This window comes from Podarcis raffonei, chromosome 13 (genome assembly GCF_027172205.1).
Source record: "Podarcis raffonei isolate rPodRaf1 chromosome 13, rPodRaf1.pri, whole genome shotgun sequence".
NCBI classification, from domain to species: domain Eukaryota; kingdom Metazoa; phylum Chordata; class Lepidosauria; order Squamata; family Lacertidae; genus Podarcis; species Podarcis raffonei.
The window spans coordinates 49,748,019-49,769,249 of NC_070614.1; the positions used below are offsets into that span (position 1 = coordinate 49,748,019).

The window sequence follows — 21,231 nt, forward strand, 5'->3', positions numbered from 1 at the left end:
GGGAGGAGGAAAAGCTGAGGACGAGCCCCAGATTGGCAGATCAACTCCCTCCCTGGATGCAAGTCAAGCGATATCACCTTAGACGCACAGACGCACATCAATTCTGTGATGTCCGGTGCCTAAAACCACCCAGACGTTTCACTGTATCTTCTCTTGCACAGAAAGTGACTCAACTCCTCGATCGTTTCTGTCTCCCCTTATAGATCTATCTATTTCCCCTGCATCTTTAGAACAATTTTGTGTGTTTTGTTTTTTCCACACGGGAACGACCAAGACTGCGCGGAGCGTCCCAAGCCCAGATCTTTTCCGCCCAGAAGTGCCTCTGATCTTTCCGCCCGCCTTGCGGAGCCAGAGGTGTCCCATCGCCGCTGCCACCGCCAGGCAGGGCTCTGAGTGAGTGTGTGGCCTCCCCCTCCCTTACACTGCGGAGTCTAGGAAGGGGGAGGAGCCAGCGAAAGACATGGGATGGAGGGAACGTGACAGCAGCAGAAAAAGAGAGAGAGAGCGCGCACGAGACGGCAGGAGGAGCGAGGAGGTGGAGGGGAAAACGACAGAGCCACAACAAGGACTTGCCGGGGAGAAAAGAGCCGATCAGCAGGAGAGGAAGGAAAGGAAGAGAGCAGCCCAGAGGACCTTCGATCCTCCGCAGCCTTCTGCCAAGGTAACAGCTGCCTCGCCTCCTTCTGTCTCAGCCGAGCCCTGCAGTGGTACCCAAGGAAAGCCATTTCCCCCGCCCACGAGGGATGCTCCGGGAGCTGTCCCTGGTGCTGAAAGGATGCTCTGCAGCGCACTGCCCTGTCTGTGCGGGTGCTGCTGCTGCTACTGCGACGCGTTTGGCAGAGTTGTGTGATGTTGCCGGTGTCCCGGGAACCCTCCCCCAGGAAGGGGTGCCCCTCGGGTGGGGAGGAACCCCTTCCCACCTAGGAGTCCCTGTGGCTGCGCGTCTCTTTCCACGGGGCTGTGCCTGCTTATGTGTGCATTCATGGGCTCCTCTGCCCGGATCGTGGCGCCTTCCCTGCCCCACGCCTCCAGCCACGAGTCAGGTCATGCGTCGCGCAGCTGCCTTGCACCCCCGTGTCTCGTGCGCCCGCCTGGGGCCAGTGACGTATGTCACAAACTTGAGCACCGCGCTTGGCATGTTTGTGCACCTTTCCCTCTGTTTTGGTGTTGTCCTGTCCTGCGTGTGTCTGGCACTGCGAATCCTGCCCATCTTTAGGAGATCCTAACCATGTGCGTTAGGCATGCCCTCCCGCTTTGCAGGGCAGGGCTCGGCTGAGTTGCTGCCCTGGGTGTGGCAGGAACTGAGCCCTGGCTAGGCTTGCTCGCCCCTCTTCCTCGCCTCTCTCCTTGCCCACGGAAAGATTATGAAAACAGCCCCTCCCCTCTCCTCACTCCCTGTGTCCCGGTCTCTTTCGGTGCTGCGTGGAACTGCACTTAGTTCTTCCCAGTCTCCAGGCAAACCTTTCAGGATCACCCAAAGATTCGAAAGCAGGAGTTTGCAGGCAAAACTTTATTTAACTTAGACAAGCTGCAATGGCCTGAACTCAGGCCCGGTTTTGCAAAAATTATATTATTATTATTATGTGAAAAGTATTAGACAGATTCTGGGCGGGTTCATAATCCTTCTCCTGGAAGAGTGAAAAAAAATGGAGCCTCCACATTCAGTCGCAGTAGAGCTCTAGAGACAGACAACAACAAAATCAGGGGATTATTGCCACATTTCTGTCCTGCTTGGGAGCACCTGGGGTGTCTGGGTGTCCCCTTCAGCAGGATCAGAAAAGGGGTCCTATTTTGTGCCTTTGGTGTCGTGCTTTGTGACAACACTGCACAGCTACAAGGGGTGTCTGTTTCACATTTTGTTAGATCTCTTCTTCTTGTGTGTGTGTGCTTTATGTCGTTCCTCCTTTCTGATGTGGGTCCTTGCGGTTTTGGGGGTCTCCGCTGACCACACCTGCGCTGTCCCCTTCCCTGTGGCCACGTGGCTTCTCCCCGCCTCCTACCTTGGCCTCCCTCTGCTTCTCAGAGACATACCGCCCCTTATTCCAATTGCTTGCTGTGGACCCGTCTCCCACGGTTTCCTCCAATCCTTGCCTTTCAGCCGCACAACAATCCAAGATGAGAGGCGGTATCCGCCCCAGTGAGCGAGGATTTGAACCTGAGTCTTTCTGGACCCGGTTCAGCCCTTGATCCACTCTGTCAAACTGCCGTCCGGTTTTGCACAGGTGTTGGTCTTATACACAGTTTGTGTGTATGTGTAGTTTTCTTCCGTGTGGGCTGCTCCATTTCACTGCATCTCTCCACATTCTGAGCTGTGGGGCTTGGCCATAGTTATTCTCCCAGCTGATCCTCAGCTTGTGTTACCCTCAAGTCCCTAGTCCTCTTGGTGCCTCTGCATAGGGTGTGCCTGCACTTCGAATTGTGCAGTCCCAGCGCCTTAGACATCGCCTCCTTCAGGCCATCAGTTGTCAGTCACCTTCTGTGTTCCTCAACAGTGCTGGCGGGGTTGTCACATACCCTCATGTCCTTTGGGGAAAGGCAGTAGCTCAGTGCCAGAGCAGAAGGTCGCAGGTTCGATCCCTGGCGCCTCCAGGAAGATTTGGGAGACGTTCCCTGCCCGAAATCTCAGAGAGCTGCTGGAAATCAGTGTAGACAGTATGGAGCTAGATGGACCAGTGGTCTGACTCAGGATAAAGCAGTTTCCTATGTAGCTAACACATTTTGCTGTGTAATCTTTGCTTGCCCCGGGCTGTGTGTACTCTACCAGCAAATGGGAGTTCTTTGGTCTACAAAGTGTACAAATTAAGTCAAATGACGTTTCATGGCATTAACCTAGATTTCATCATTAGAGGTGCGTGTGTGCAAGCTTCGGGGTTCCACAGAGCTCTTTGGCAAGGCAATTCTGGGGTAGGGAAATGATTCTCCATGCAATGCCGAGATTTACTGATGGGATTGACTGCTGCAAGCTGTTGTGCTGGCCTTGGAAATGGGATTTTCCCAATGATTGCATCAATGGAAATTAGCCGGGACAGCTAAGAGATCGTTACGCATTGGGGGGCAGCTGTGGTGGACAATTATAGGCCATCTCCCTCTGTCAGGCCAGGCTCATGAGCTGCCCAGCAACACCTGGTCGGCCTCTGGACCAATCGGGAGGAGCCTTCCCATTCTTATGAACTCAGCCTGACAAAGCGTTCTGTGGCCCTCCAAAGCTTGCATACCCAGCCCCTAACTGAAACAGTTCCAATTGCAGCTACAATTGACCTGCTTTTAGCCTGCTGTGCTACACGCCTCATCTCTTGGTCCTTGAACTCTTTAGACGTGATGCCATTTGGATGTTTCTTGAGAACATTTGTCTCCTTGCAACAAACTTGGTGGGTTGCCAGACTCTCCTCTCTGCATGGGCTAGGGCTGACCTGTTCCTGTTAGGTTTCCAAAAAAATCTCCCTGATGCTGTTGAGTTAGGCAGCTCCTTCAAAGCCAAAAGCGGCCCAAGTTCCAAAGGCAATTGAGCATCCATACGTTGCACACCAGCACAGCCTCTAAGAATGGAAGATTGTGGAATTGCCACAGCACTGAAACTGCCCCCAAACAAGTCTTTTCGTTCTAGACATGCTGATCCTCGGAAACTGCAATTGTGTTGTGTCTCTTGATGAGAAACTGCTCTGATCCTGCCTCTGTTCAGTCAACAGAGCATAGGCTGAGTTCTGCAGTTGGATCAGGAATTTGTCTAATCCTCTTTTAAAGCGATCCAATATGGCGGCCGTTGCTGCTTCATGTGGCAGTGGGTTCCACCGCTTATGCTCTGTGCGAAGAAGGAATTCCTTTTGTTGTCTGGAATCTGGTCCCGCTCAGCTTCCTTTGAGGACGCCCACGGGTTTCTACTCTTGTGGAAGAGGAAGAAAAAGCTCTCTTTCTTCGCTTTCGCCACACTGTGCAGAAGTTGGAACATCTCATATCCCTTGCTTGCCATTCCCCCCCCAAAAAAACTATATAAAAAAAACCCCACCCAAATGTTGTAACCTTTGCTCAGAGGGAAATTGACATTGCTTAAGGAGGTGGGGACTGGGAAGCAGTTCTGGCCGTGTGCTCAGATCGTTCAGAGACACGACAATTTCCTCTTCACCCTGAGGAGTCGTGCCAGAACAGGGACTCATGCAGAAGTGGACAGAGGTACTCCTCTGTTTTCCCCCTCACACACTTTACAGAATGAAGTGGGGCTATGCAGCCGTCTCAGCTCTACTTCCTTGGGGTATCTGAGTTTGGAGCAACCATCCAAACTCCTGGTCTCTGAGGGCCTGGTCCAAAGCTCTAACTGCTATGCACACTGCTGCACAAATGCACCCAAACCTCACAGAGGCCTGAAATGAGTCGAGAGAGCTAGTGTGGATGAACCACAGTGCCGTTTGGTGTAATGGTTAGAGTGTTGAACTACGACTCGGGAGACCAGGGTTCAGACCTGCACTCTGCTGTGAAACTCGCTGGGTGACCTTGGCCATTCCCTTCCTCTCAGTCTCACCTACTCTTCACAGGGCTGTTGTGGGGGTCAAACAAGGAGAACGATGCACACCGCCTTGAGAAAAAGGAGGGATATCAGTGCAATAAATTATGACAATAATCCGAGAGTGCCGTGGTACTTTCTGTTTAAATCCTTCGTCAGCCACTGTCGTTCTAGGAAGGGGTTTTGAACTGGGTGGAGATCTCTCTCGTACACCAAATCAGTTTGCAGTCAGCCATGTGGTACAGCACACACACACACACACCAAAATACACAGACACCAAAATCTTCATGCATTTGGAAAAGTAAGACATGGGGGAGGAGGAGCTGAGCAGGAAGAGGAGGCAGCGAGCCAGGAAATGACATTTTTTCGTGCAGCCGAGGTTCCCTTATCACAGAACCTGAGCGCTGGAGCAAAGCGCTGGTCCCCGGCGCATTAATGCACATCGCAGCGTCCGTAAAACCTTTTCCAGGAAATACTCAGTGGGCACAATTTCCCCTTCTTTCTTTTCTGCTGAGCCTGGCTGCGGTGCATCAGCGCAGGCTCCGAGCAAGCTTTGCTGGATCAGACCCAAGGCCTGCTTGATCCAGCTTCCTGTTCCCCACAGCGGACAGCTGAGGATGACAGGGAGGCGACGGCACCCCTCTGATGTTCTGCACCGTTCAGGGATAAACTGCTTCTAAACCTGGGGTTTCCATCTGGCCAGCTGGGATTTCTGTTTGTGCCTATCCCAGCTAATTCTGTATATATTTTTTGTACATAACTGAATACACAGCCACCAAGTCTTCGTGTTGTTATGAGTGTGCGTGTGTGTTGCTTTTACAAATGCAAAGGTCTACGGCGGCCCGTGAAACTAGACCCACGGCATCTCAGATGTCCCTCTCGCCCCCCCCCATGGCTTTCTGCTCCTCCCCACACAGGCTGGAGCCTCTCGCTTTTGACCTGACTCAGGTCCCTAGTGGGAGCCAAACCAGCCGTCCAGGCCGCAGTGTAATAAATCAGGGCTGGAGCTGACTCAGCACCCTTTGGTCCCAGAAGCTCCCCTGCCAGTTTGGAACATGTCAATATATATTTTCCTCCCAAAATTCTGCATCCAGAGCTGGAAGCAGGGCGGATGGTGAAGGGAGGGGGGAAGACTGGGGGAACGGGGCGGGAATCTCCATAACACCCCCCACACCCCGACTTGAAAACCTAGAAGCTTCTTTTCAGTGCCATTTTTCTGCTCAGACTTCTGAGCACGCACAGAGCGCCATCGTCATTGCCAAATCCGCCCAAAATTATGTGATTCTCACGCCCCCCACAGGCCACCACCTTTGTTTGACTCACAGCACCCCCTCCTTTTAGCACCCCCTCAGATTGGACCTCTGTCCCCCTCAGAGACTCTTATATACAACTGCAACCCTCCTTTTTTGCAAAAAAAGACTATTTTTTGATTGCCCACACCTCTGAAGAGCCCTGGCACTGCCCGAAACAGAATTTTGAGGCACTTGGACGAAAAATGCTTTCTCTGAACTTTCACCTCGCTTTGTTGTTGTTTTTTTGCTATGGGCTGGGGTTCCCAAAGGCATCTGTTTTCTGCCTCGAAAGCTCAGCTGTGGGGAAGGATTTGAACAGAAGTGGAAAGGCCTTTCTGACTGAGCAGGTGAAGAGCCCGTTTCTCTCACTGGGGAGGAACTGCAGAGTGTTCCTCCCCACCCCAAAAGGCAGGAATATATTTTGGGGGTCACATTAGGTGGAAGATATTTCCAGATTGACACGAGCCCCCTTTTTCGCTAGATTCCAGAAACTGTCCTCTGCCATTCTGGCTGTGTGCAATTGACCGTTCGGCTGTCCCATGAATATCTGGACATTTTCCATTCCTCTCCTTTCTTATTGTCCTATTCCTTCACTCGGACCTCTCCCAGTTCCATCCATTCTTTCCCATCCACCCAGCTCCCCGTTCCGTTAAGCAATATCCTTCTGCTTGTGTCCGCCCGCCAATCTCTTCCCCTTCTTCCTTTCTGCTCCCTTCGACCCCTTGACCCCACTCAGGACCCGCCATGTCGGAAGGGGTTGACTCTCAACCCGTGGCGCTGGGCGCCAGCCGAGTGGAGCTCAGAGTTTCCTGCTGGAGCCTGTCGGAGCGCGAAGATGCGGCCAAACCCGACCCATGCCTGGTTCTTCACCAGCTCAGCGCTGGACAATGGAGCGAGGTAAGAGTGCCGCTTTCGACTGGGCTGATGACCTCTGAGGGTCCCTATTTTCTTTTTAAAAATCATTTCTATTGATTTTCCAATAAAAAACATCCTGTTAATATATCCATTCATGATAATCCAATTAAAATAAAAAACTAAGATTAAAAATTATAATCCAAATTATAATTATTGATTTTTCAGAGCTCCCCACAGTCTGGACCTCTGAAGCATATCTACACATCTCAGTTCAGTCTCTCCCATATTTTCCGCATCTCGATTTTAATGCTTTAAAATTCTCCATCCCTGGTTCCATGATTCTCAATCATGTCAAACGTCATATATCCTTTCATCCGTCGAATACAGCTTTATTTGTATATACATATTTTTCCTACTGCCTTTTTACCAGCGCAGCTTCCTCTGACTCCATTTCAATCCAGGATGTTGTCCAAGTCTGTTATCCGAAGTTTAATGGCGCAGCAACTCCCAATCATTAATTGTCCAAACCTTCCTTTTGAGCTTTAATGAACCAGTGCCTTCCACATTAAATTGTTGGGCAAAACTGCTTGCAATACTGCAGTGTAAATAAACTGCATTCCACAAATATCAGTCATTTGGCGATCCAGAGGCTGATCGAGTGTCCCTATTTTCCAGGGACGTCCCTGATTTAGAGAAGCCGTCCCGGTTTCTGATTTGATCCCGGAATGTCCCGCTTTCCCTTAGGATGTCCCTATTTTCCTTGGAGGGTATGGAGCTATCCGACTCCCGAGCTGTTGGAAGGCAAACTAGAAGGTTTTTTAAATGTTTAATGTTTTATTATGTTTTTATATATGTTGGGAGCTGTCCAGAAGCTGGCTGGGGCAACCCAGTAAGGCGTGTGGGGTATAAATAGTAAAATTATCATGATGGAAGGGGACGTCCCTATTTTCGTCAGAGAAATGTATGTGATGAGTGGGAACTGTAACACTTTGCTGCAGTGCGCAGGGCTTCCTGTTTAGACGTCTCTCTGTGCTTAAGGTTTCCCTCCCACATAATATTATCTGCAAACCTTGTGGGGTTTCCCCCAGACTCCCGATTCTGGCCATTGGTCACAGAATCATACCGTGGGAAGGGACCCCAAAGGACATCTAGTCTGACCCACTGCAATGCAGAAATCTTTTTAGCCCAACGTGGGGCTCGAACCCACGATCTTGAGATTAAGAGTCTCATGATCTACCAACTGAGCTAGCCCAGAGTGCGATGCTTTTGTTAAGATTCCTGCATTGCAGCGGGTCAGATTAGATGACCCCGGGGTTCTCATCCATCTCTGCAATTCTATGATTTACAATTCCTCACCTGTGCGTGGCTGACCACCCCGACCTGCAGATCAGGCACTTTTGCAAGTCCCACAAAACATTTATTCCGTGGCTGCAGGAATGCCACGAGTACCAATAGTAATAATATTGATTCGGAAGCGGTAGCCGGTGCAGAATGCTTCAGCACAATTGCTGACAGGGGTGAGGCCTTGTCAGCATACAGCACCTGTGCTCAGAGATCTGACACTGGTAGCCAATTTGCTACATGGCCAAGTTCAAAGGATTACTTTTAGGATATAAAACCCCTGAGATTACAGGTGAAACATCAGACCTGTTTTGCACCTGTCAGATTTTAGTGTGGCAGCACCTGTACTTGGGAACTCCTTGCCACTTGATATCCCGCAGGTGCCTTCCCTGTTCTCTTTTCGGCACCTGCTAAAAACATTTTTGTTTCACCAAGCCTACCCAGATATTTAGAATGCTGATGCGTGTTTTAATCTGATTTTAACTTTTTAAAAGGTTTTTAATAGTTTTAAACTGTTTTCACAGAGAGGTTTGTTATTTTCGTAAACTGCTTTGAGGTGTGTGGTTTTTTTCAACGATCAAGCAGTGTATAAATATTATGTAATTAATAAAAAATAATAATATTATTGGCATCATCTTGACTTTCTGCTTATAAAGCACTCGGAGTAGATTTCATCAGAAAGAAAACCACAACAACACAAAATACATATTTAAAACATTGCCGTCTGAAAGCAGGAATTGATTTGTAAATATCCCTTTTGCTCCTTTTTCACCCATTATGATTATATCTGTAATATCAGCGATTTTAAAAATGCTAACATGGCCATTTTCAAGAAGAGCATTGGGAGGAAGTTGATTAGCTATTGGGATAAAATGTACCCATGGATGAGGATTTAAGCGAAAATTTTAGTACTGTGGAGAGGTAGGAGATAGTTAACTCTTATAGCAGTTTTATTATTGTATTGCTTTTAAAAGCTGCCTTTAATTCTTTGAAGGAAAGATGACACAAACAGGGAATAAATTCAAGTTAAATCAGTTCAAAACGGCAGCCGAATCACATGTTAACTAGCTACTGAAAATTTCTGGCGAACTGGAAGAATACAGATATGATTCCCTTAATCAATGGCTTGACAATATGACAATCTTGGCAATATATGAACACAATATATAGACGCAGACTTTCTTTGGAGAAATATAGTGATATTTGGAACGACTATACACAGAATGTATTAGGTTACTGATGAATATATCTGTACAAGAATAATAAGACCAGACACATCTGTATACGAATGTGCGGAAATGTGATTGTTTTCCTTTTGTTTCTATTTTCATTCGCTTTTTTCCTTTTTTATCACTCTTTCGTTTTACGAATGAAATTCTTCTAATAAAATATTAATTTAACAACAACAACAAGCTACAGATTTTTTAAAAAATGGCTTTCCATTTCTAGCTAAGAGCTTATCCAGACTAAACTTCCCTCCACTCTTTCCAGGACGACCAGTGATTTAAAGCTCTCTGTCCAAGCACCCCTCTTTTTGAACGCTAGACCATGGGTAGGCAAACTAAGGCCCAGTGGCCGGATCCGGCCCAGTCGCCTCCTAAATCTGGCCCTTGGACAGTCCAGGAATCAACGTGTTTTTACCTGAGTAGAATGTGCCCTTTTATTTAAAATGCATCTCTGGGTGATTTGTGGGGCCTGCCTGGTGTTTTTACATGAGTAGAGTGTATGCTTTTATTGAAAATGCATCTCTGAGTTATTTGTGGGGCATAGGAATTCGTTCTTTTTTCAAAATATAGTCCGGCCCCCCACAAGGTCTGAGGGACAGTGGACCGGCCCCCAGCTGAAAAAGTTTGCTGACCCCTGCTCTAGACCTTCCCCTGCGAAAACCTGCACAAAACCCCACACTCGGACATGAAGCGTCAGCGGGACAAAAGAAAAGAGGGGGATAAGCCCTATGTCAGCCTCTGCCAATCTGAGGCTGATGGGATTTGTAGTCCAACACATTGGAAAGGCCCTGGAAAACATCAGAAGGTTTTCTATTGGGAATAGTACCAGGAAGTCTAACGGAGGAAGACAAGACATTATATTTATACGCAACAGTAGCGGCAAGGCTATTGATTGCGAAAAATTTGAAAAGTGGTATTATACCGACAAAAAGAGAGTGGCTTGCCAAATTATTGGAGTATTACAATATATCCAAAACAATGGGAGAAACTGGAAGGATCTCAAAAGAGAAGATAGACAGGAACTGGAATAATAATAATAATAATAATAATTTATTATTTATACCCCGCCCATCTGGGCCTCCCCAGCCACTCTGGGCGGCTTCCATAAAAACCAAAAGTACAGGTGTTTAAAGGATACTTGCAAAACCATATTGAAAAATCAGAACTCCTATTAGAATAAACAAGTTCCGTTTTAAATACTGAAATACTAAATAAGACGGATAACAATGTGTAATAGAAAAAGAAGCAGAAAATTGGGTTAATGGTGTGTGAAAGAAAGTAATAGAAGTGGAAAGAAATTGCAATTGAGTAGATTGGAAGTCTAACACAAGGGTGGGGTGAGGGGTGGTGGTGGGAAAAGGAAGTATCTGTGGTATTGAGTGTGGGTATGTATGAACATTTTTAAGGATTGTATGAAATGTATGTTTGTATATTCGTAACATGTGTGTATTAATGCTGAATTATTTTAATAATAAAAACTTTTTTTAAATAAAAGAAAGGCCCTGGATTGGCAGGAGCCTGGCCTGAAGGCCCATTTTATAAGAAACCTGCTTCCTTTAGTGCTCAGCCTCGTAGAATCAAAGGAGCATAGAAAGGCAGAGTTGGAAGGGTACCCCCAGAGCTCATCTAGTCCAACCCGCACCAAAACCACCTCCCAAAACCCCCTCCTTCCCCCTTTCTGCCTCTCCTCCCAGGTGGGGCGCTCCGAGGTCCTCCGCGGCTCCCAGAACCCCGTCTTTGGTCATGTCTTTGCCCTGGACTACTTCTTCGAAGAGATGCAGATTTTGAGGTTTGACGTCTTTGACGCCGATGGAGAGAGCGCCGAAGACGTGGGTTCCGAAACGGGGGTCCTTCTGGGCACCATCGAGTGCACCTTAGGCCAGGTAAGGCTGGTTTGACCCCATGGGGGGGAATAAACCTTTCTCTCGTTGTATTTTTGGGAAATAGAGGCCCAAATGTCAATTTATTAGGATTTTTCCAAAGGGTTGTGGGTGGGTGGGTGGGTGGGGAAGGGACAGCAGGAGCAGCGATGTCATCTGCCCGGGGGGCAGCACTCGGGAAACTCATGGGCTTTGCTTGCTCCGGCAACCAAATGCGGCGATAACAAGGCTTTCAAGTTTCGCCGCGTGGTATGCTCGTTTCACTTTTAAATAGGCAGTGTCGTTTCCTGCAGCCGAGGCACAATCTACGTGCCCGAGGTTTTGAGAACGCCAATAGTTAAAGAGCTGGTTTTCAAAATGTGTGTAAAATTTAATCATTTCACTATTTGGGAGCTAGAATAAATGATCGAAATAGTGTCTGATATGTTGGAGCAGAACCTTCAACAGGTGTTTGACTTGTTTTCCGTGTTGTTTAAAGCTTTCCGCTTTTCCTTCGGTTGCTAAACACAGACGATCCATTCCTTGCTAAACACAGATAATCCATTTCCTGTTCTGAAATTCCCAATTCCCTTTCGATATAATCAGTTACTAGGATTCTACTTATTTATACTAAACTCCTCTCTTTCCTTAAGTCTGGCTGTTAGCTGAACAATATTTAAGTGTTCCAATACTTCCCTTACTAAAATCTGATCTATTAGGCTTCTGGTCTCCCCAAGACTTTGGATAAAGGATTCCTGCTGGATTTATGATGCCTAAAGCTTGATCTTGCCTTCCTTCTAAATAGTTTAAACATTAGGGGGGGCAGCTAATGTAATGCCCAGCTGATTTTCTAGAATAAACCCAGAAAGCTTTCTGCATGTTTAAACTCTTCTTGGGAATGTGGCTTGTATTTTTATGAACCACCCTGAGATTTGGGGATGATGTGCGGCGTACAGATTTAATAAATAACAATAATAACAATTGCCCTTAGGCCCGGATGAAGTGCAGTGTGCTAGCCACTCACGAGGACTAGAAATTTGTTGGATGACTTTTTTTAAAAGGAAAGTGGAAATTTCCAGGGAGCTAAATCATATGCTAGGTTTTGAACCCTGGGCAAGTTCTCTTGCCATATGCATGGGGTCGTTTGTGGTCCTGTTTATTGAGCGTTAATCCAGATCTGCTTGTACGACATTTGTGGGAAGGTCAGATAATGCCAGCTATTCATTAATTCCACAGTTTCCAGTGCATTTTCCCATCACTTTTGTTACTGCAAGAAGTCCGATGGCGGGATATTAATATTAACCAATATTAATTCTACAAGCTGAATTTGTTGGTATACAATCCGAGTCTCACCTGAAAACAGCAACAGTCTGGAAACCCCTGTAATTTGGGACAGGAAGACTCTTTCCACCTCCCTTTTCATTCTTTATTCTCCCTCCTTTCCTTTCTCGTCTCGTCTCCCTCCCTCCTTCCTTCCTTCCTTCCTTCCTTCCTTCCTTCCTTCCTTCCTTCTCTTTCTCTTTCTCTTTCTCTTTCTCTTTCTCTCCCTCCTTCCTTCTACCATCCTTCCTTCCCTCTCTCTTTCTCCCCTTCTCTTCATCAGCTGATGTGGATTTTAATTTGTTTAGTGTTTTTAACTTCAATATTTTAACGCATTACGAATATTTCCTGATTTTATGGTTTTTATCTTTTTTCGTAAACCGCTTTGGCCTAGCGGTGTGTACATTTTAAACAAATAAATATGACCCTCTCTTCCTTCCCCTGAAGCACAGTTAATTCTCTGCCCTTCTTCCCTCCTTCCTCGCCTGCCTGCCTGTGACTCAACTGCCGGCTCCCCAGATTGTCTCCCAAACCAAGGTCACAAAGCAGCTGCAGCTGACAAGTGGAGAGATTGTGGAGAAGTCAACCATCACGGTACAGAAATCGGTCGGTCGGGGGGTGTGGATGGCGGGGGGTGGAGGAGGATGGGAGAGCCTGTTGAGGGACAAGGAAGGACGAAGACACTCAAAGGACAGGCAGGAGACAAAGAGCCAGGAGGGAGCCTCTTTTCCGTGTCTAAACGTCAGCCTCGGAATCTGCGGGTCGCAAGAGCGCTCCTGAGCATGTACAGAGTGCAATTGGCTACCTGGAGTCCGCTGGGGTTAGAATGATAGAATCACAGGTTTGTAGAGTTCGCAGTGATCTCAAGATTCATGTAGTCCAAACCCCTGCAATGCAGGAATCACAACAGTGCAGGAATGGCAGACGGCCACCCAACCTCTGCTTAAAAACCTCCAAGCAGCAGAGAGGGAGACCGTTCCACTGTCAATCAGCTCTTGCTGTCAGAAAGGGGCAGGGCTTCACTTAAGGCGTGGCGTTTGTTTACCAGACTGGTCCACCTTGCAGGGGTGTCGCAAAGGAGATTGGACCAGAACACTCGGGAAGTGCCGAATGATGAATGCAAAGCCTTGCCGTTGCTTTTCCAAGGACCTGGTTTTTTAAAATAATAATAATAATTTTTTATTTATACTCCGCCCTTCCCAGTTCAAAAAACCAGGCTCAGGGCGGCTAACAAATTTAAAACACTTAATTGATGCAACAAAAAACAGCATAAAATACAGTATAAAATGTAAGCAACAATAAACTCAGAATTCAAAAATCAATTTAGGGGGGAAATCCATCCAATAAACATTAGATGATCACCAGGGCTAGCTGGCTAAATTAGTCCTATTTAGGCCAGCGAGGAGACCAGGGGAGAATTAGCTGTGGGATCCCAGAGCGGGTAATCTTCATAAAAAGGGGAGGGGGAGGGAAGGAAGGGGAATAAAAGAGCAGGCTAAGTTCAAATTGAAAGCCAGGCGGAATAGCTCTGTCTTACAGGCCCTTGCGGAAGGAAGTTAAATCCTGCAGGGCCCTGGTCTCATGGGACAGAGCATTCCACCAGGTCGGAGCCATCACTGAGAAGGCCCTGGCCCTGGTGGAGGATAATCTGACTTCCTTAGGGCCCGGGACCTCTAAACTATGATTATTAATGGACCTTCAGGTCCTCTGCGGAGCAGACCAGGAGAGGCGGTCCCGTAAATACGAGGGCCCTAAGCCACAAAGGGCTTTAAAGGTCAAACCCAGCACCTTACACCTGACCCGATACTCCACCGGGAGCCAGTGCAACTGGTAAAGCACTGGGTGAATATGCTCCCATGGCAGGGACCCCGTGAGGAGCCTTGCTGCAGCATTCTGCACCCTCCTGTCAAGAAGCTAGGCAGTTCCCAGCCAATGCAGGAACCTGCTTTATCCTGAACCAGACCACCAGACCGTTTAGCTCAATGTTGGACACACTGACGTGACAGCGGGATTTTTGGCAGGAGTCTGTCCCAGCCCTGCTTGCAGATGCTGTTGGTTTTCGAACCCGGGACCCCCTGCATTCAAGGCAGAGGCTCTACCCTTTAGCTACAGCGCTTTCTCTCCCCACTGGAGGCCCAGGGAGCTAAACTTCCTTGTTCCGGCGCACCAGGAGGATTGCGCTTCTTACTGTGGGTCTGGCTGGCACATCTGCAGTTGCCAGTTCTTGACGTAATACCCCTCAGGCAGAACATTCGCATCGCCTCTCGTCCCCTCAGACACCAGCTTCACCAGTGCAAGTCCCCCCAGTTTATCTATTGCACATTTAAACTACCTATTTTTTGCTCTATAAGACCCACTTTTTCCCTCCTAAAAAGTAAGGGGAAATCTATGTGCGTCTTATGGAGCGAATGCAGGCTGCGCAGCTATCCCAGAAGCCAGAACAGCAAGAGGGATCGCTGCTTTCACTGCGCAGCAATCCCTCTTGCTGTTCTGGCTTCTAAGATTCAGAATATTTTATTTCTTGTTTTCCTCCTCCAAAAACTAGGTGCGTCTTGTGGTCTGGCGCGTCTTATAGAGTGAAAAATACGGTATATGTTTTAATGTTTCGATGGGTTTTCTTTACTTCGTATTTTAATTATGGGGGCAGGAGGGAAGCTGGCCCCCTAAATCAAGTAAATAAATAAAAACACTCAACTAAAAGTAGAAATTGCAGGAAGATTTTGACAGATTCTTCAGAGCGCTTGAGATCAAAAGAAAGTAATTTAAAAGAACTGTTGTTGAGACATTTCATTCCAAATCTGCTAGATGGAGCCGGACAGAGGATAATGACAGGGGGGTGTCCTGCCTCCCCACAACATAAAATAAATCCTGGGTGTTGAATGCTTGTCAGATTGGTTTTTAAACGTGGAAACTGTTCACCTGTCTTGGCATTAAGTGGCGTGCACATTAATTCAGCTGTCGTTTGTCAATATGGGCAGGAATGGAACATAGGAATATAAATTGAGTTGGGTGAATCTGGTGCCTTGAAGTCCGAAGGAGTTTTTGCCCTGGCTGCCTGGCCATAACCTCAATTTCCACCCACCTCTGCAGCTTGGCTTACTTACACGAGGCTTCTGGAATCACCTGTTCTGATTTCCGGAGCCAAGATGGCCTGTTCATAGTGTGCTTGTTTGTTTTGCATTACGCTGATAGCCTGCCTTTCCCCAAGGAGATCATGGCTCCCCACTCCCTCATTTCGCTCCTTTACAACACCCCTGTAAGGTAGGTTAGCTGAAAGATAATGACCGACTAAAGGTCAGCCGCTCAGTTTTTGAACATGGGTATGCGGCGACTCTCTTATATTTAAGCACAGTCTATGGGGGGGGGACAGGGCCAGTGCCAGGGGTTTAGGGGGGGGGCATTTGGCACACTGCAAGTTTGTTTTATGGTAGTCAGAAGGCCTGTGTTCAAGAAAGCAGAATGAAGGCTTGGAGATGTTTATCCACCTGGGACTTGTATCACCGCAGATTGAAGCAGAGGAGGTCTCCAGAACCAACGAGTTTGTGCAGCTGGAATTTCATGGGCAGGAGCTTGACGACAAGGTAGGTAAAAAGCAGCCTTGCAAAAAAAAAGTGGTTTTTCGAGTTCCACAGAACTCTTCTTCACTTTGAGGAATGTATTCAGTGGTCTGTGTTTGCCTGAGCTTGAGTCTGGACTGAGGATTCTGAGCTCCCGTGTTCTGATTGGATACATGACATCCAATCACAGAACATTTCAGGATTTGGGCCTCTGCCATTGGCCCTTCAACTCTTGAGTCCTGATTCGCAGTGTGGAAGTTTAGACAGCCAATCACATTGGGAGTGGGAGTGGCCCAGGCTTTCAGAAATGTATATAGGCAGTTGCTTTGCCTCTGTTTCCCAGCAATGTACGTTCAATAAAGGTTCTTGCTGTTATCACTGTGTCTTGCCTTGTTGGAACCCACCTAGACTTCACTGGCGACGAGGATGGGATGCTAGGCTGGTATGCAGCCCTGGCTAACTTCCACAAGCTGAAATCACCGCTGAGCTGAAATGGCTGACTGCAGCCACAAGGCAGATCACACAGAGCAGAGCTCTGTGGAACCCGAAAACTGGCCACATTTTGAGGTGTTTGGAGTTGGTCCAATAGACAGGATTATCTCATCAATCATACATTTCTAGATGTGGAAGTGGAGAAAGGGGGAGATTTGGTCGCCTGTTAGGTATATTTGCATAAAGTCACACTAAAATCCTGATGAATGTTCGCAAGGACACTTTTTAAAAAATCACAAGCTGAATTGATGTGTTTACTGATTTAAATAAGCCCTTGATGTATGCTAGACCAAGGATCTTTTGAGCTAATTCTTGAAACACTGTAAAGAAAACATAAAGGAGAAAGAAATAGTTAAGATTATCAGTATGCCTCGTTATCGAGCTGTCTTAAGCTGGTTATGTTAGTGACTCAGCCTCTACATCTGCTTTCCGTCGTTTCATTTTTCGTTTGTACTTTCAAAAATTTTTTTAAATAAAGACTTTAAAAAGAAAGAAAGAAAGAAAGCTGATGTGGAAATCTGGAGAAATGAATGTAAGACTGGGAAAATGAGAAGCTGATGGAAACTGAAATTGACTGATTAAGCCCCCCATCCCTAGCCAAACCTCAGCTCTGTCTTGCCCCATAGCATTCAGACGACTGAACCCTCTCCCTGATCCTTGTAGGATTTCTTCAGCAAATCCGATCCTTTCCTGGAGATCTATAAGGTCAACAGCAACGAGAAAGAACACCTGGTCTGGAGGACAGAGGTGAGCTATTATGGGCTGCATGGCGTGCTTAGCGGCAGAGGACTAAGGGGAAGTTTTAGGAACTGGCTGCTTTTAATGAGGGGGCTGGTTGTGTGCTGTATATGCAGTTTTAATTTTATTAATGCTTAATCATTTTTAATGCCCCCTGCCAATATCTTTAGCTGTTCTTGTTTTATCTTTAAGCCGCCTTGAGTCCCTGTCAGGAGAAAAGGCACGGTGTGTGTGTGTGTTTATATATATAGGGACGTGGGTGGCGCTGTAGTCTAAGCCACTGAACCTCTTGGGCTTGCTGATCTGAAGGCCGGCAGTTCGAATCCCCGCAACAGGGTGAGCTCCCATTGCTCTGCCCCAGCTCCTGCCAACCTAGCAGTTCGAAAGCATGCCAGTGCAAGTAGATAAATAGGTACCACTGTGGCGGGAAGGTAAACGGCGTTTCCATGCACTCTGGCACTCATCAAGGTCCTCCATGCGCCAGTAGCAGTTTAGTCCTGCTGGCCACATGACCCGGAAAACTGTGGACACTGGCTCCCTCGGCCTGAAAGCGAGATGAGCGCCGCAAACCCATAGTCGCCTTTAACTGGGCTTAACCGTCCAGGGGTCATTTACCTTAACCATTGAGTGTGTGCGTGTATTTCAAGAAGTAGAAATCCGAACACAAAGAAGTTGTTGAGCTTTATTTTTTTTGGAAAATAACTCCCCAAAAGGCACTTCCTGGTTCTGTTGGCAAAAAACCTGATTTTTTTGAAATCCCCCCCCCTAATTCCGCCACTTGAATCCCAGACAATCTAAAAATATCTGGATGTATGTCAACCCTATAATACTGCAATCATCATCTTCCGATTCATCCATGGACTGGGAAGATGAAATTGCACGTAAGGTGGAGAAGAATGACTTGAAGGCAGGGTGTGTGTGATAGGGCCATGAGGAAGAGATGCTGTCAGGCAGCGGGAAAAGATGTTTGGGTGGTCAAACCATTGAAGGCTAATGGATCCATTTTAACCAGTTGCATTGGCATAAACAGAGTCTTTGCCAAAGACACCAGCTGCCTGGAACCTCTGAATCAGAATTTCTTTTCCCACGCAATCTGCCGCGGAGACGCAGCCGCTGAGCTGATCCACACATAGCTTTGCCTCCATCCCCTTTTAAGTATGGGAATATATAAGATTAGGGACACAGGAAGTTGCTCCACCCTAAACCCAGACCGTTTTGGTCCATCTAGTTCAGTGTAGTTTACTCTTACTTGACAGCAGCCTTCTTAAGTAAGTTGGCAAACATTTGCAAAACAATAGCAGCAGCAGCAACACGGCTAAGGTTGTTGTTGCTGATGGTGCTGGTTTATATTTTCTGAGTTTGTCCGCAGTTTCCCCACAATGATTTTCACCCAAGTACTGGTATTTATTTTCTTTTACTTAACAAAATCCATGTACCTCTTGATTGTACACAAACCTCTTAAGCAGTTTACAAGAAATATTAAAGGTTTTGATCAAAAACAGTTAACAACACATAGAGAGATAATTTAAAATGAACAGCAAACAGTGTTTTAATCTTGTTTTTTTAATGCTGTGAACAGCCCTGAGATCTACGGGTGAAGGGCAGTATATGAAATAAATAAACAAACAAAAGGGATTGAAACTTAACATTTATGTGTCTGGTTAGGCTTGCCTAGGCAAAAATGTTTCTAAAAAACACAGTGAAGGCCCCTGCTTGATATCAATAAGCAGTGAGTTCCAAAGTGCTCATTCCAGCACACGAAAAGGTTGATTTCTTGCAACTGCAAAACAAGTACCATATTTACTTGAGTCTAAGGCGCCATCAAATCTAATGCATGCTTCAATTTTCAGAACCTTGAAACCAAAAAAGTATTTGCTGGCGAACGCAAAGGTGGCATCAAATCTAATGCGCACCTTAAATTATGCATTGTAATTTGGCCGAAAAAACGGTGTGCATTACACCTGCGTAAATACAGTATTTTGGGGGCTCGTAACAGTGCCAGTTTTGCAGATACGGTGTACAACAATAAGGTCTAGAAGCAATTTGGTACATTCAAAATGTTCATGACAATCACCCAGCCAGATGAGATACAGTGCTTAAACAAGCCGCTTCATGTAAGATAAGAGTCTCAAGGTCCAAACCAAAACATCCTGGCAAGGCTGGCTCGACAGAACTCTCTGTGAAGGGTATCCTGGAATTTCGGTGCAGCCACCAAAAAGTCCCCGTCGCTTTATGCTGGCCTGGACAGGAGAGTAGAGATCCATTTTAGGGAGAGGAAGTTGTGTAATGCAAGTGACAGGAGGGCGGGAACGTCTTTGGTACCAGTTTGTGGGTCTACTTGATTTTTGTGCATTTCCCTTCATGCACCAGGTGGTGAAGAACAACCTGAGCCCCCGATGGCAACCTTTCCGTGTCTCCCTGCAGTCCCTGTGCAGCTGCGATCCGGGGAAAAGCATCCGGGTGAGCGTCCTCTGGAGCGCAGGAACTCCAGGAGAGTCAAAGGGGTGGGGGCCGGGGTTAGGGCAGGGGGTCAAGGACCTACGGGGAAACAGGCGCACATTGGGACCCAGGCACCCAGGGTAAAAATAATGTTATTTTTATTTTTCTTATATTTATATAGGGATGTAATAGGGGTGGCATATTTCAAAAAGTAAAATTCCTGACACCTGTTGAGCTTTTTTGGGGAAACCATGCATTTGGGTTTTCCCTGACATTTTGCCAATTCCTCCTTGATGCCAGTTCTATGCCCGAAAACCAGGACTTGTCAGGAATTTTCCTAATTTATGGCAAGCCTAGGCTATAAGGTGGCATGGTGTTATATACCACCCTGGGATATTTTGATGAAGTGAAGCATATAAATTTAATAAATAATAATAAGTTGTTATAATAATGATAAATAATGGCTGGACTCTCTCTGTGTGTGCATGTTTCTGTGTGTTGCATTCATGATTTCAGGTGTTGGGACAGGTATAAATAAAACTCCTCTTCTTCTTCTTCTTCTTCTTCTTCTTCTTCTTCTTCTTCTTCCCCCCATCTTAAGCACATTTCCCCAGGGGATTAGAACCCATTGAACTTAAGTCCATATGCTTAGAAACGTTTGCGTAAACTTGGCTGAGCAAAGAGCATTCAATTAAAATTAAATTAACATGTTCGCATTCCGTCAGTACAGTGGTACCTCGGGTTAAGAACTTAATTCATTCTGGAGGTCCGTTCTTAACCTGAAACTGTTCTTAACCTGAAGCACCACTTTAGCTAACGGGGCCTCCCGCTTCCGCCGCACGATTTCTGTTCTCATCCTGAAGCAAAGTTCTTAACCTGAGGTAATATTTCTGGGTTAGCAGAGTCTGTAACCTGAAGCGTCTGTAACCCGAGGTACAACTGTATTGCGGAAACCTTTTCTTCTGGGATTAGAAGCCACAGGCAATTAGAACAGACAATTTCAATCATTCTGGGTCTCACATCGGGATTTCCCACAATACTGATGGGACTTGAACTTGTTTGTTGCATTGGGGGGGGGCAGACAAACCACAGGAGCAGGTATCCCCAGGGCACCCGGTCACCATTCCCAGCCTCTCACCTGCTTTCTACTCCTCTCCTCCTAGTGCATCATCTACGACCACGACTCCAGCGGAAAGCACGACTACATCGGCGAGTTCAGCACCACTTTCCAGGAGATGCTTCAGGCTTCCTCGGGGGATGAGGTAGTTTGAACGGCCAGCCGGGAATGATGCTCCGGGGTGTGGGGCAGCGAGGAAAGCGGAGAAGAGTGAGGACAGGCCTCGCGTGAAAACGGAATTTGGTGACGGCCCCTTAGTTATGGGAGGGGGCGTGTCCTGCGTGAGAGGGAGGCCACGCCCACTTTAGGGCACACCCACTGCTGATATGCGGCAGGTGAGCTGTGGCTGAATGGGTCCCCTGTCCCAAGAAGGCCAGCCAACTCTGGTTTAAGCCTTGAAGTCCAACACCTGTACAGTGGTACCTCGGGTTAAGTACTTAATTCGTTCCGGAGGTCTGTTCTTAACCTGAAACTGTTCTTAACCTGAAGCACCACTTTA

The 21,231-nt window shown here is 47.0% G+C and overlaps 1 protein-coding gene across 1 annotated transcript in view; it reads left to right on the top strand.

Moving 5' to 3' along the window:
* The first annotated feature begins 445 nt into the window (after positions 1-445).
* CPNE6 (copine 6) overlaps positions 446-21,231 on the top strand; it is a 31,770-nt gene continuing 10,984 nt past the window's right edge. Inside the window, exons 1-8 of the mRNA XM_053361797.1 lie at positions 446-661; positions 6,525-6,685; positions 10,905-11,093; positions 12,909-12,983; positions 15,896-15,970; positions 17,102-17,185; positions 19,547-19,636; positions 20,779-20,877. Of these exons, the coding sequence (XP_053217772.1) occupies positions 6,533-6,685; positions 10,905-11,093; positions 12,909-12,983; positions 15,896-15,970; positions 17,102-17,185; positions 19,547-19,636; positions 20,779-20,877 (765 nt within the window). The 5' untranslated portion in view covers positions 446-661; positions 6,525-6,532. The remainder of the gene's footprint in view (positions 662-6,524; positions 6,686-10,904; positions 11,094-12,908; positions 12,984-15,895; positions 15,971-17,101; positions 17,186-19,546; positions 19,637-20,778; positions 20,878-21,231) is intronic.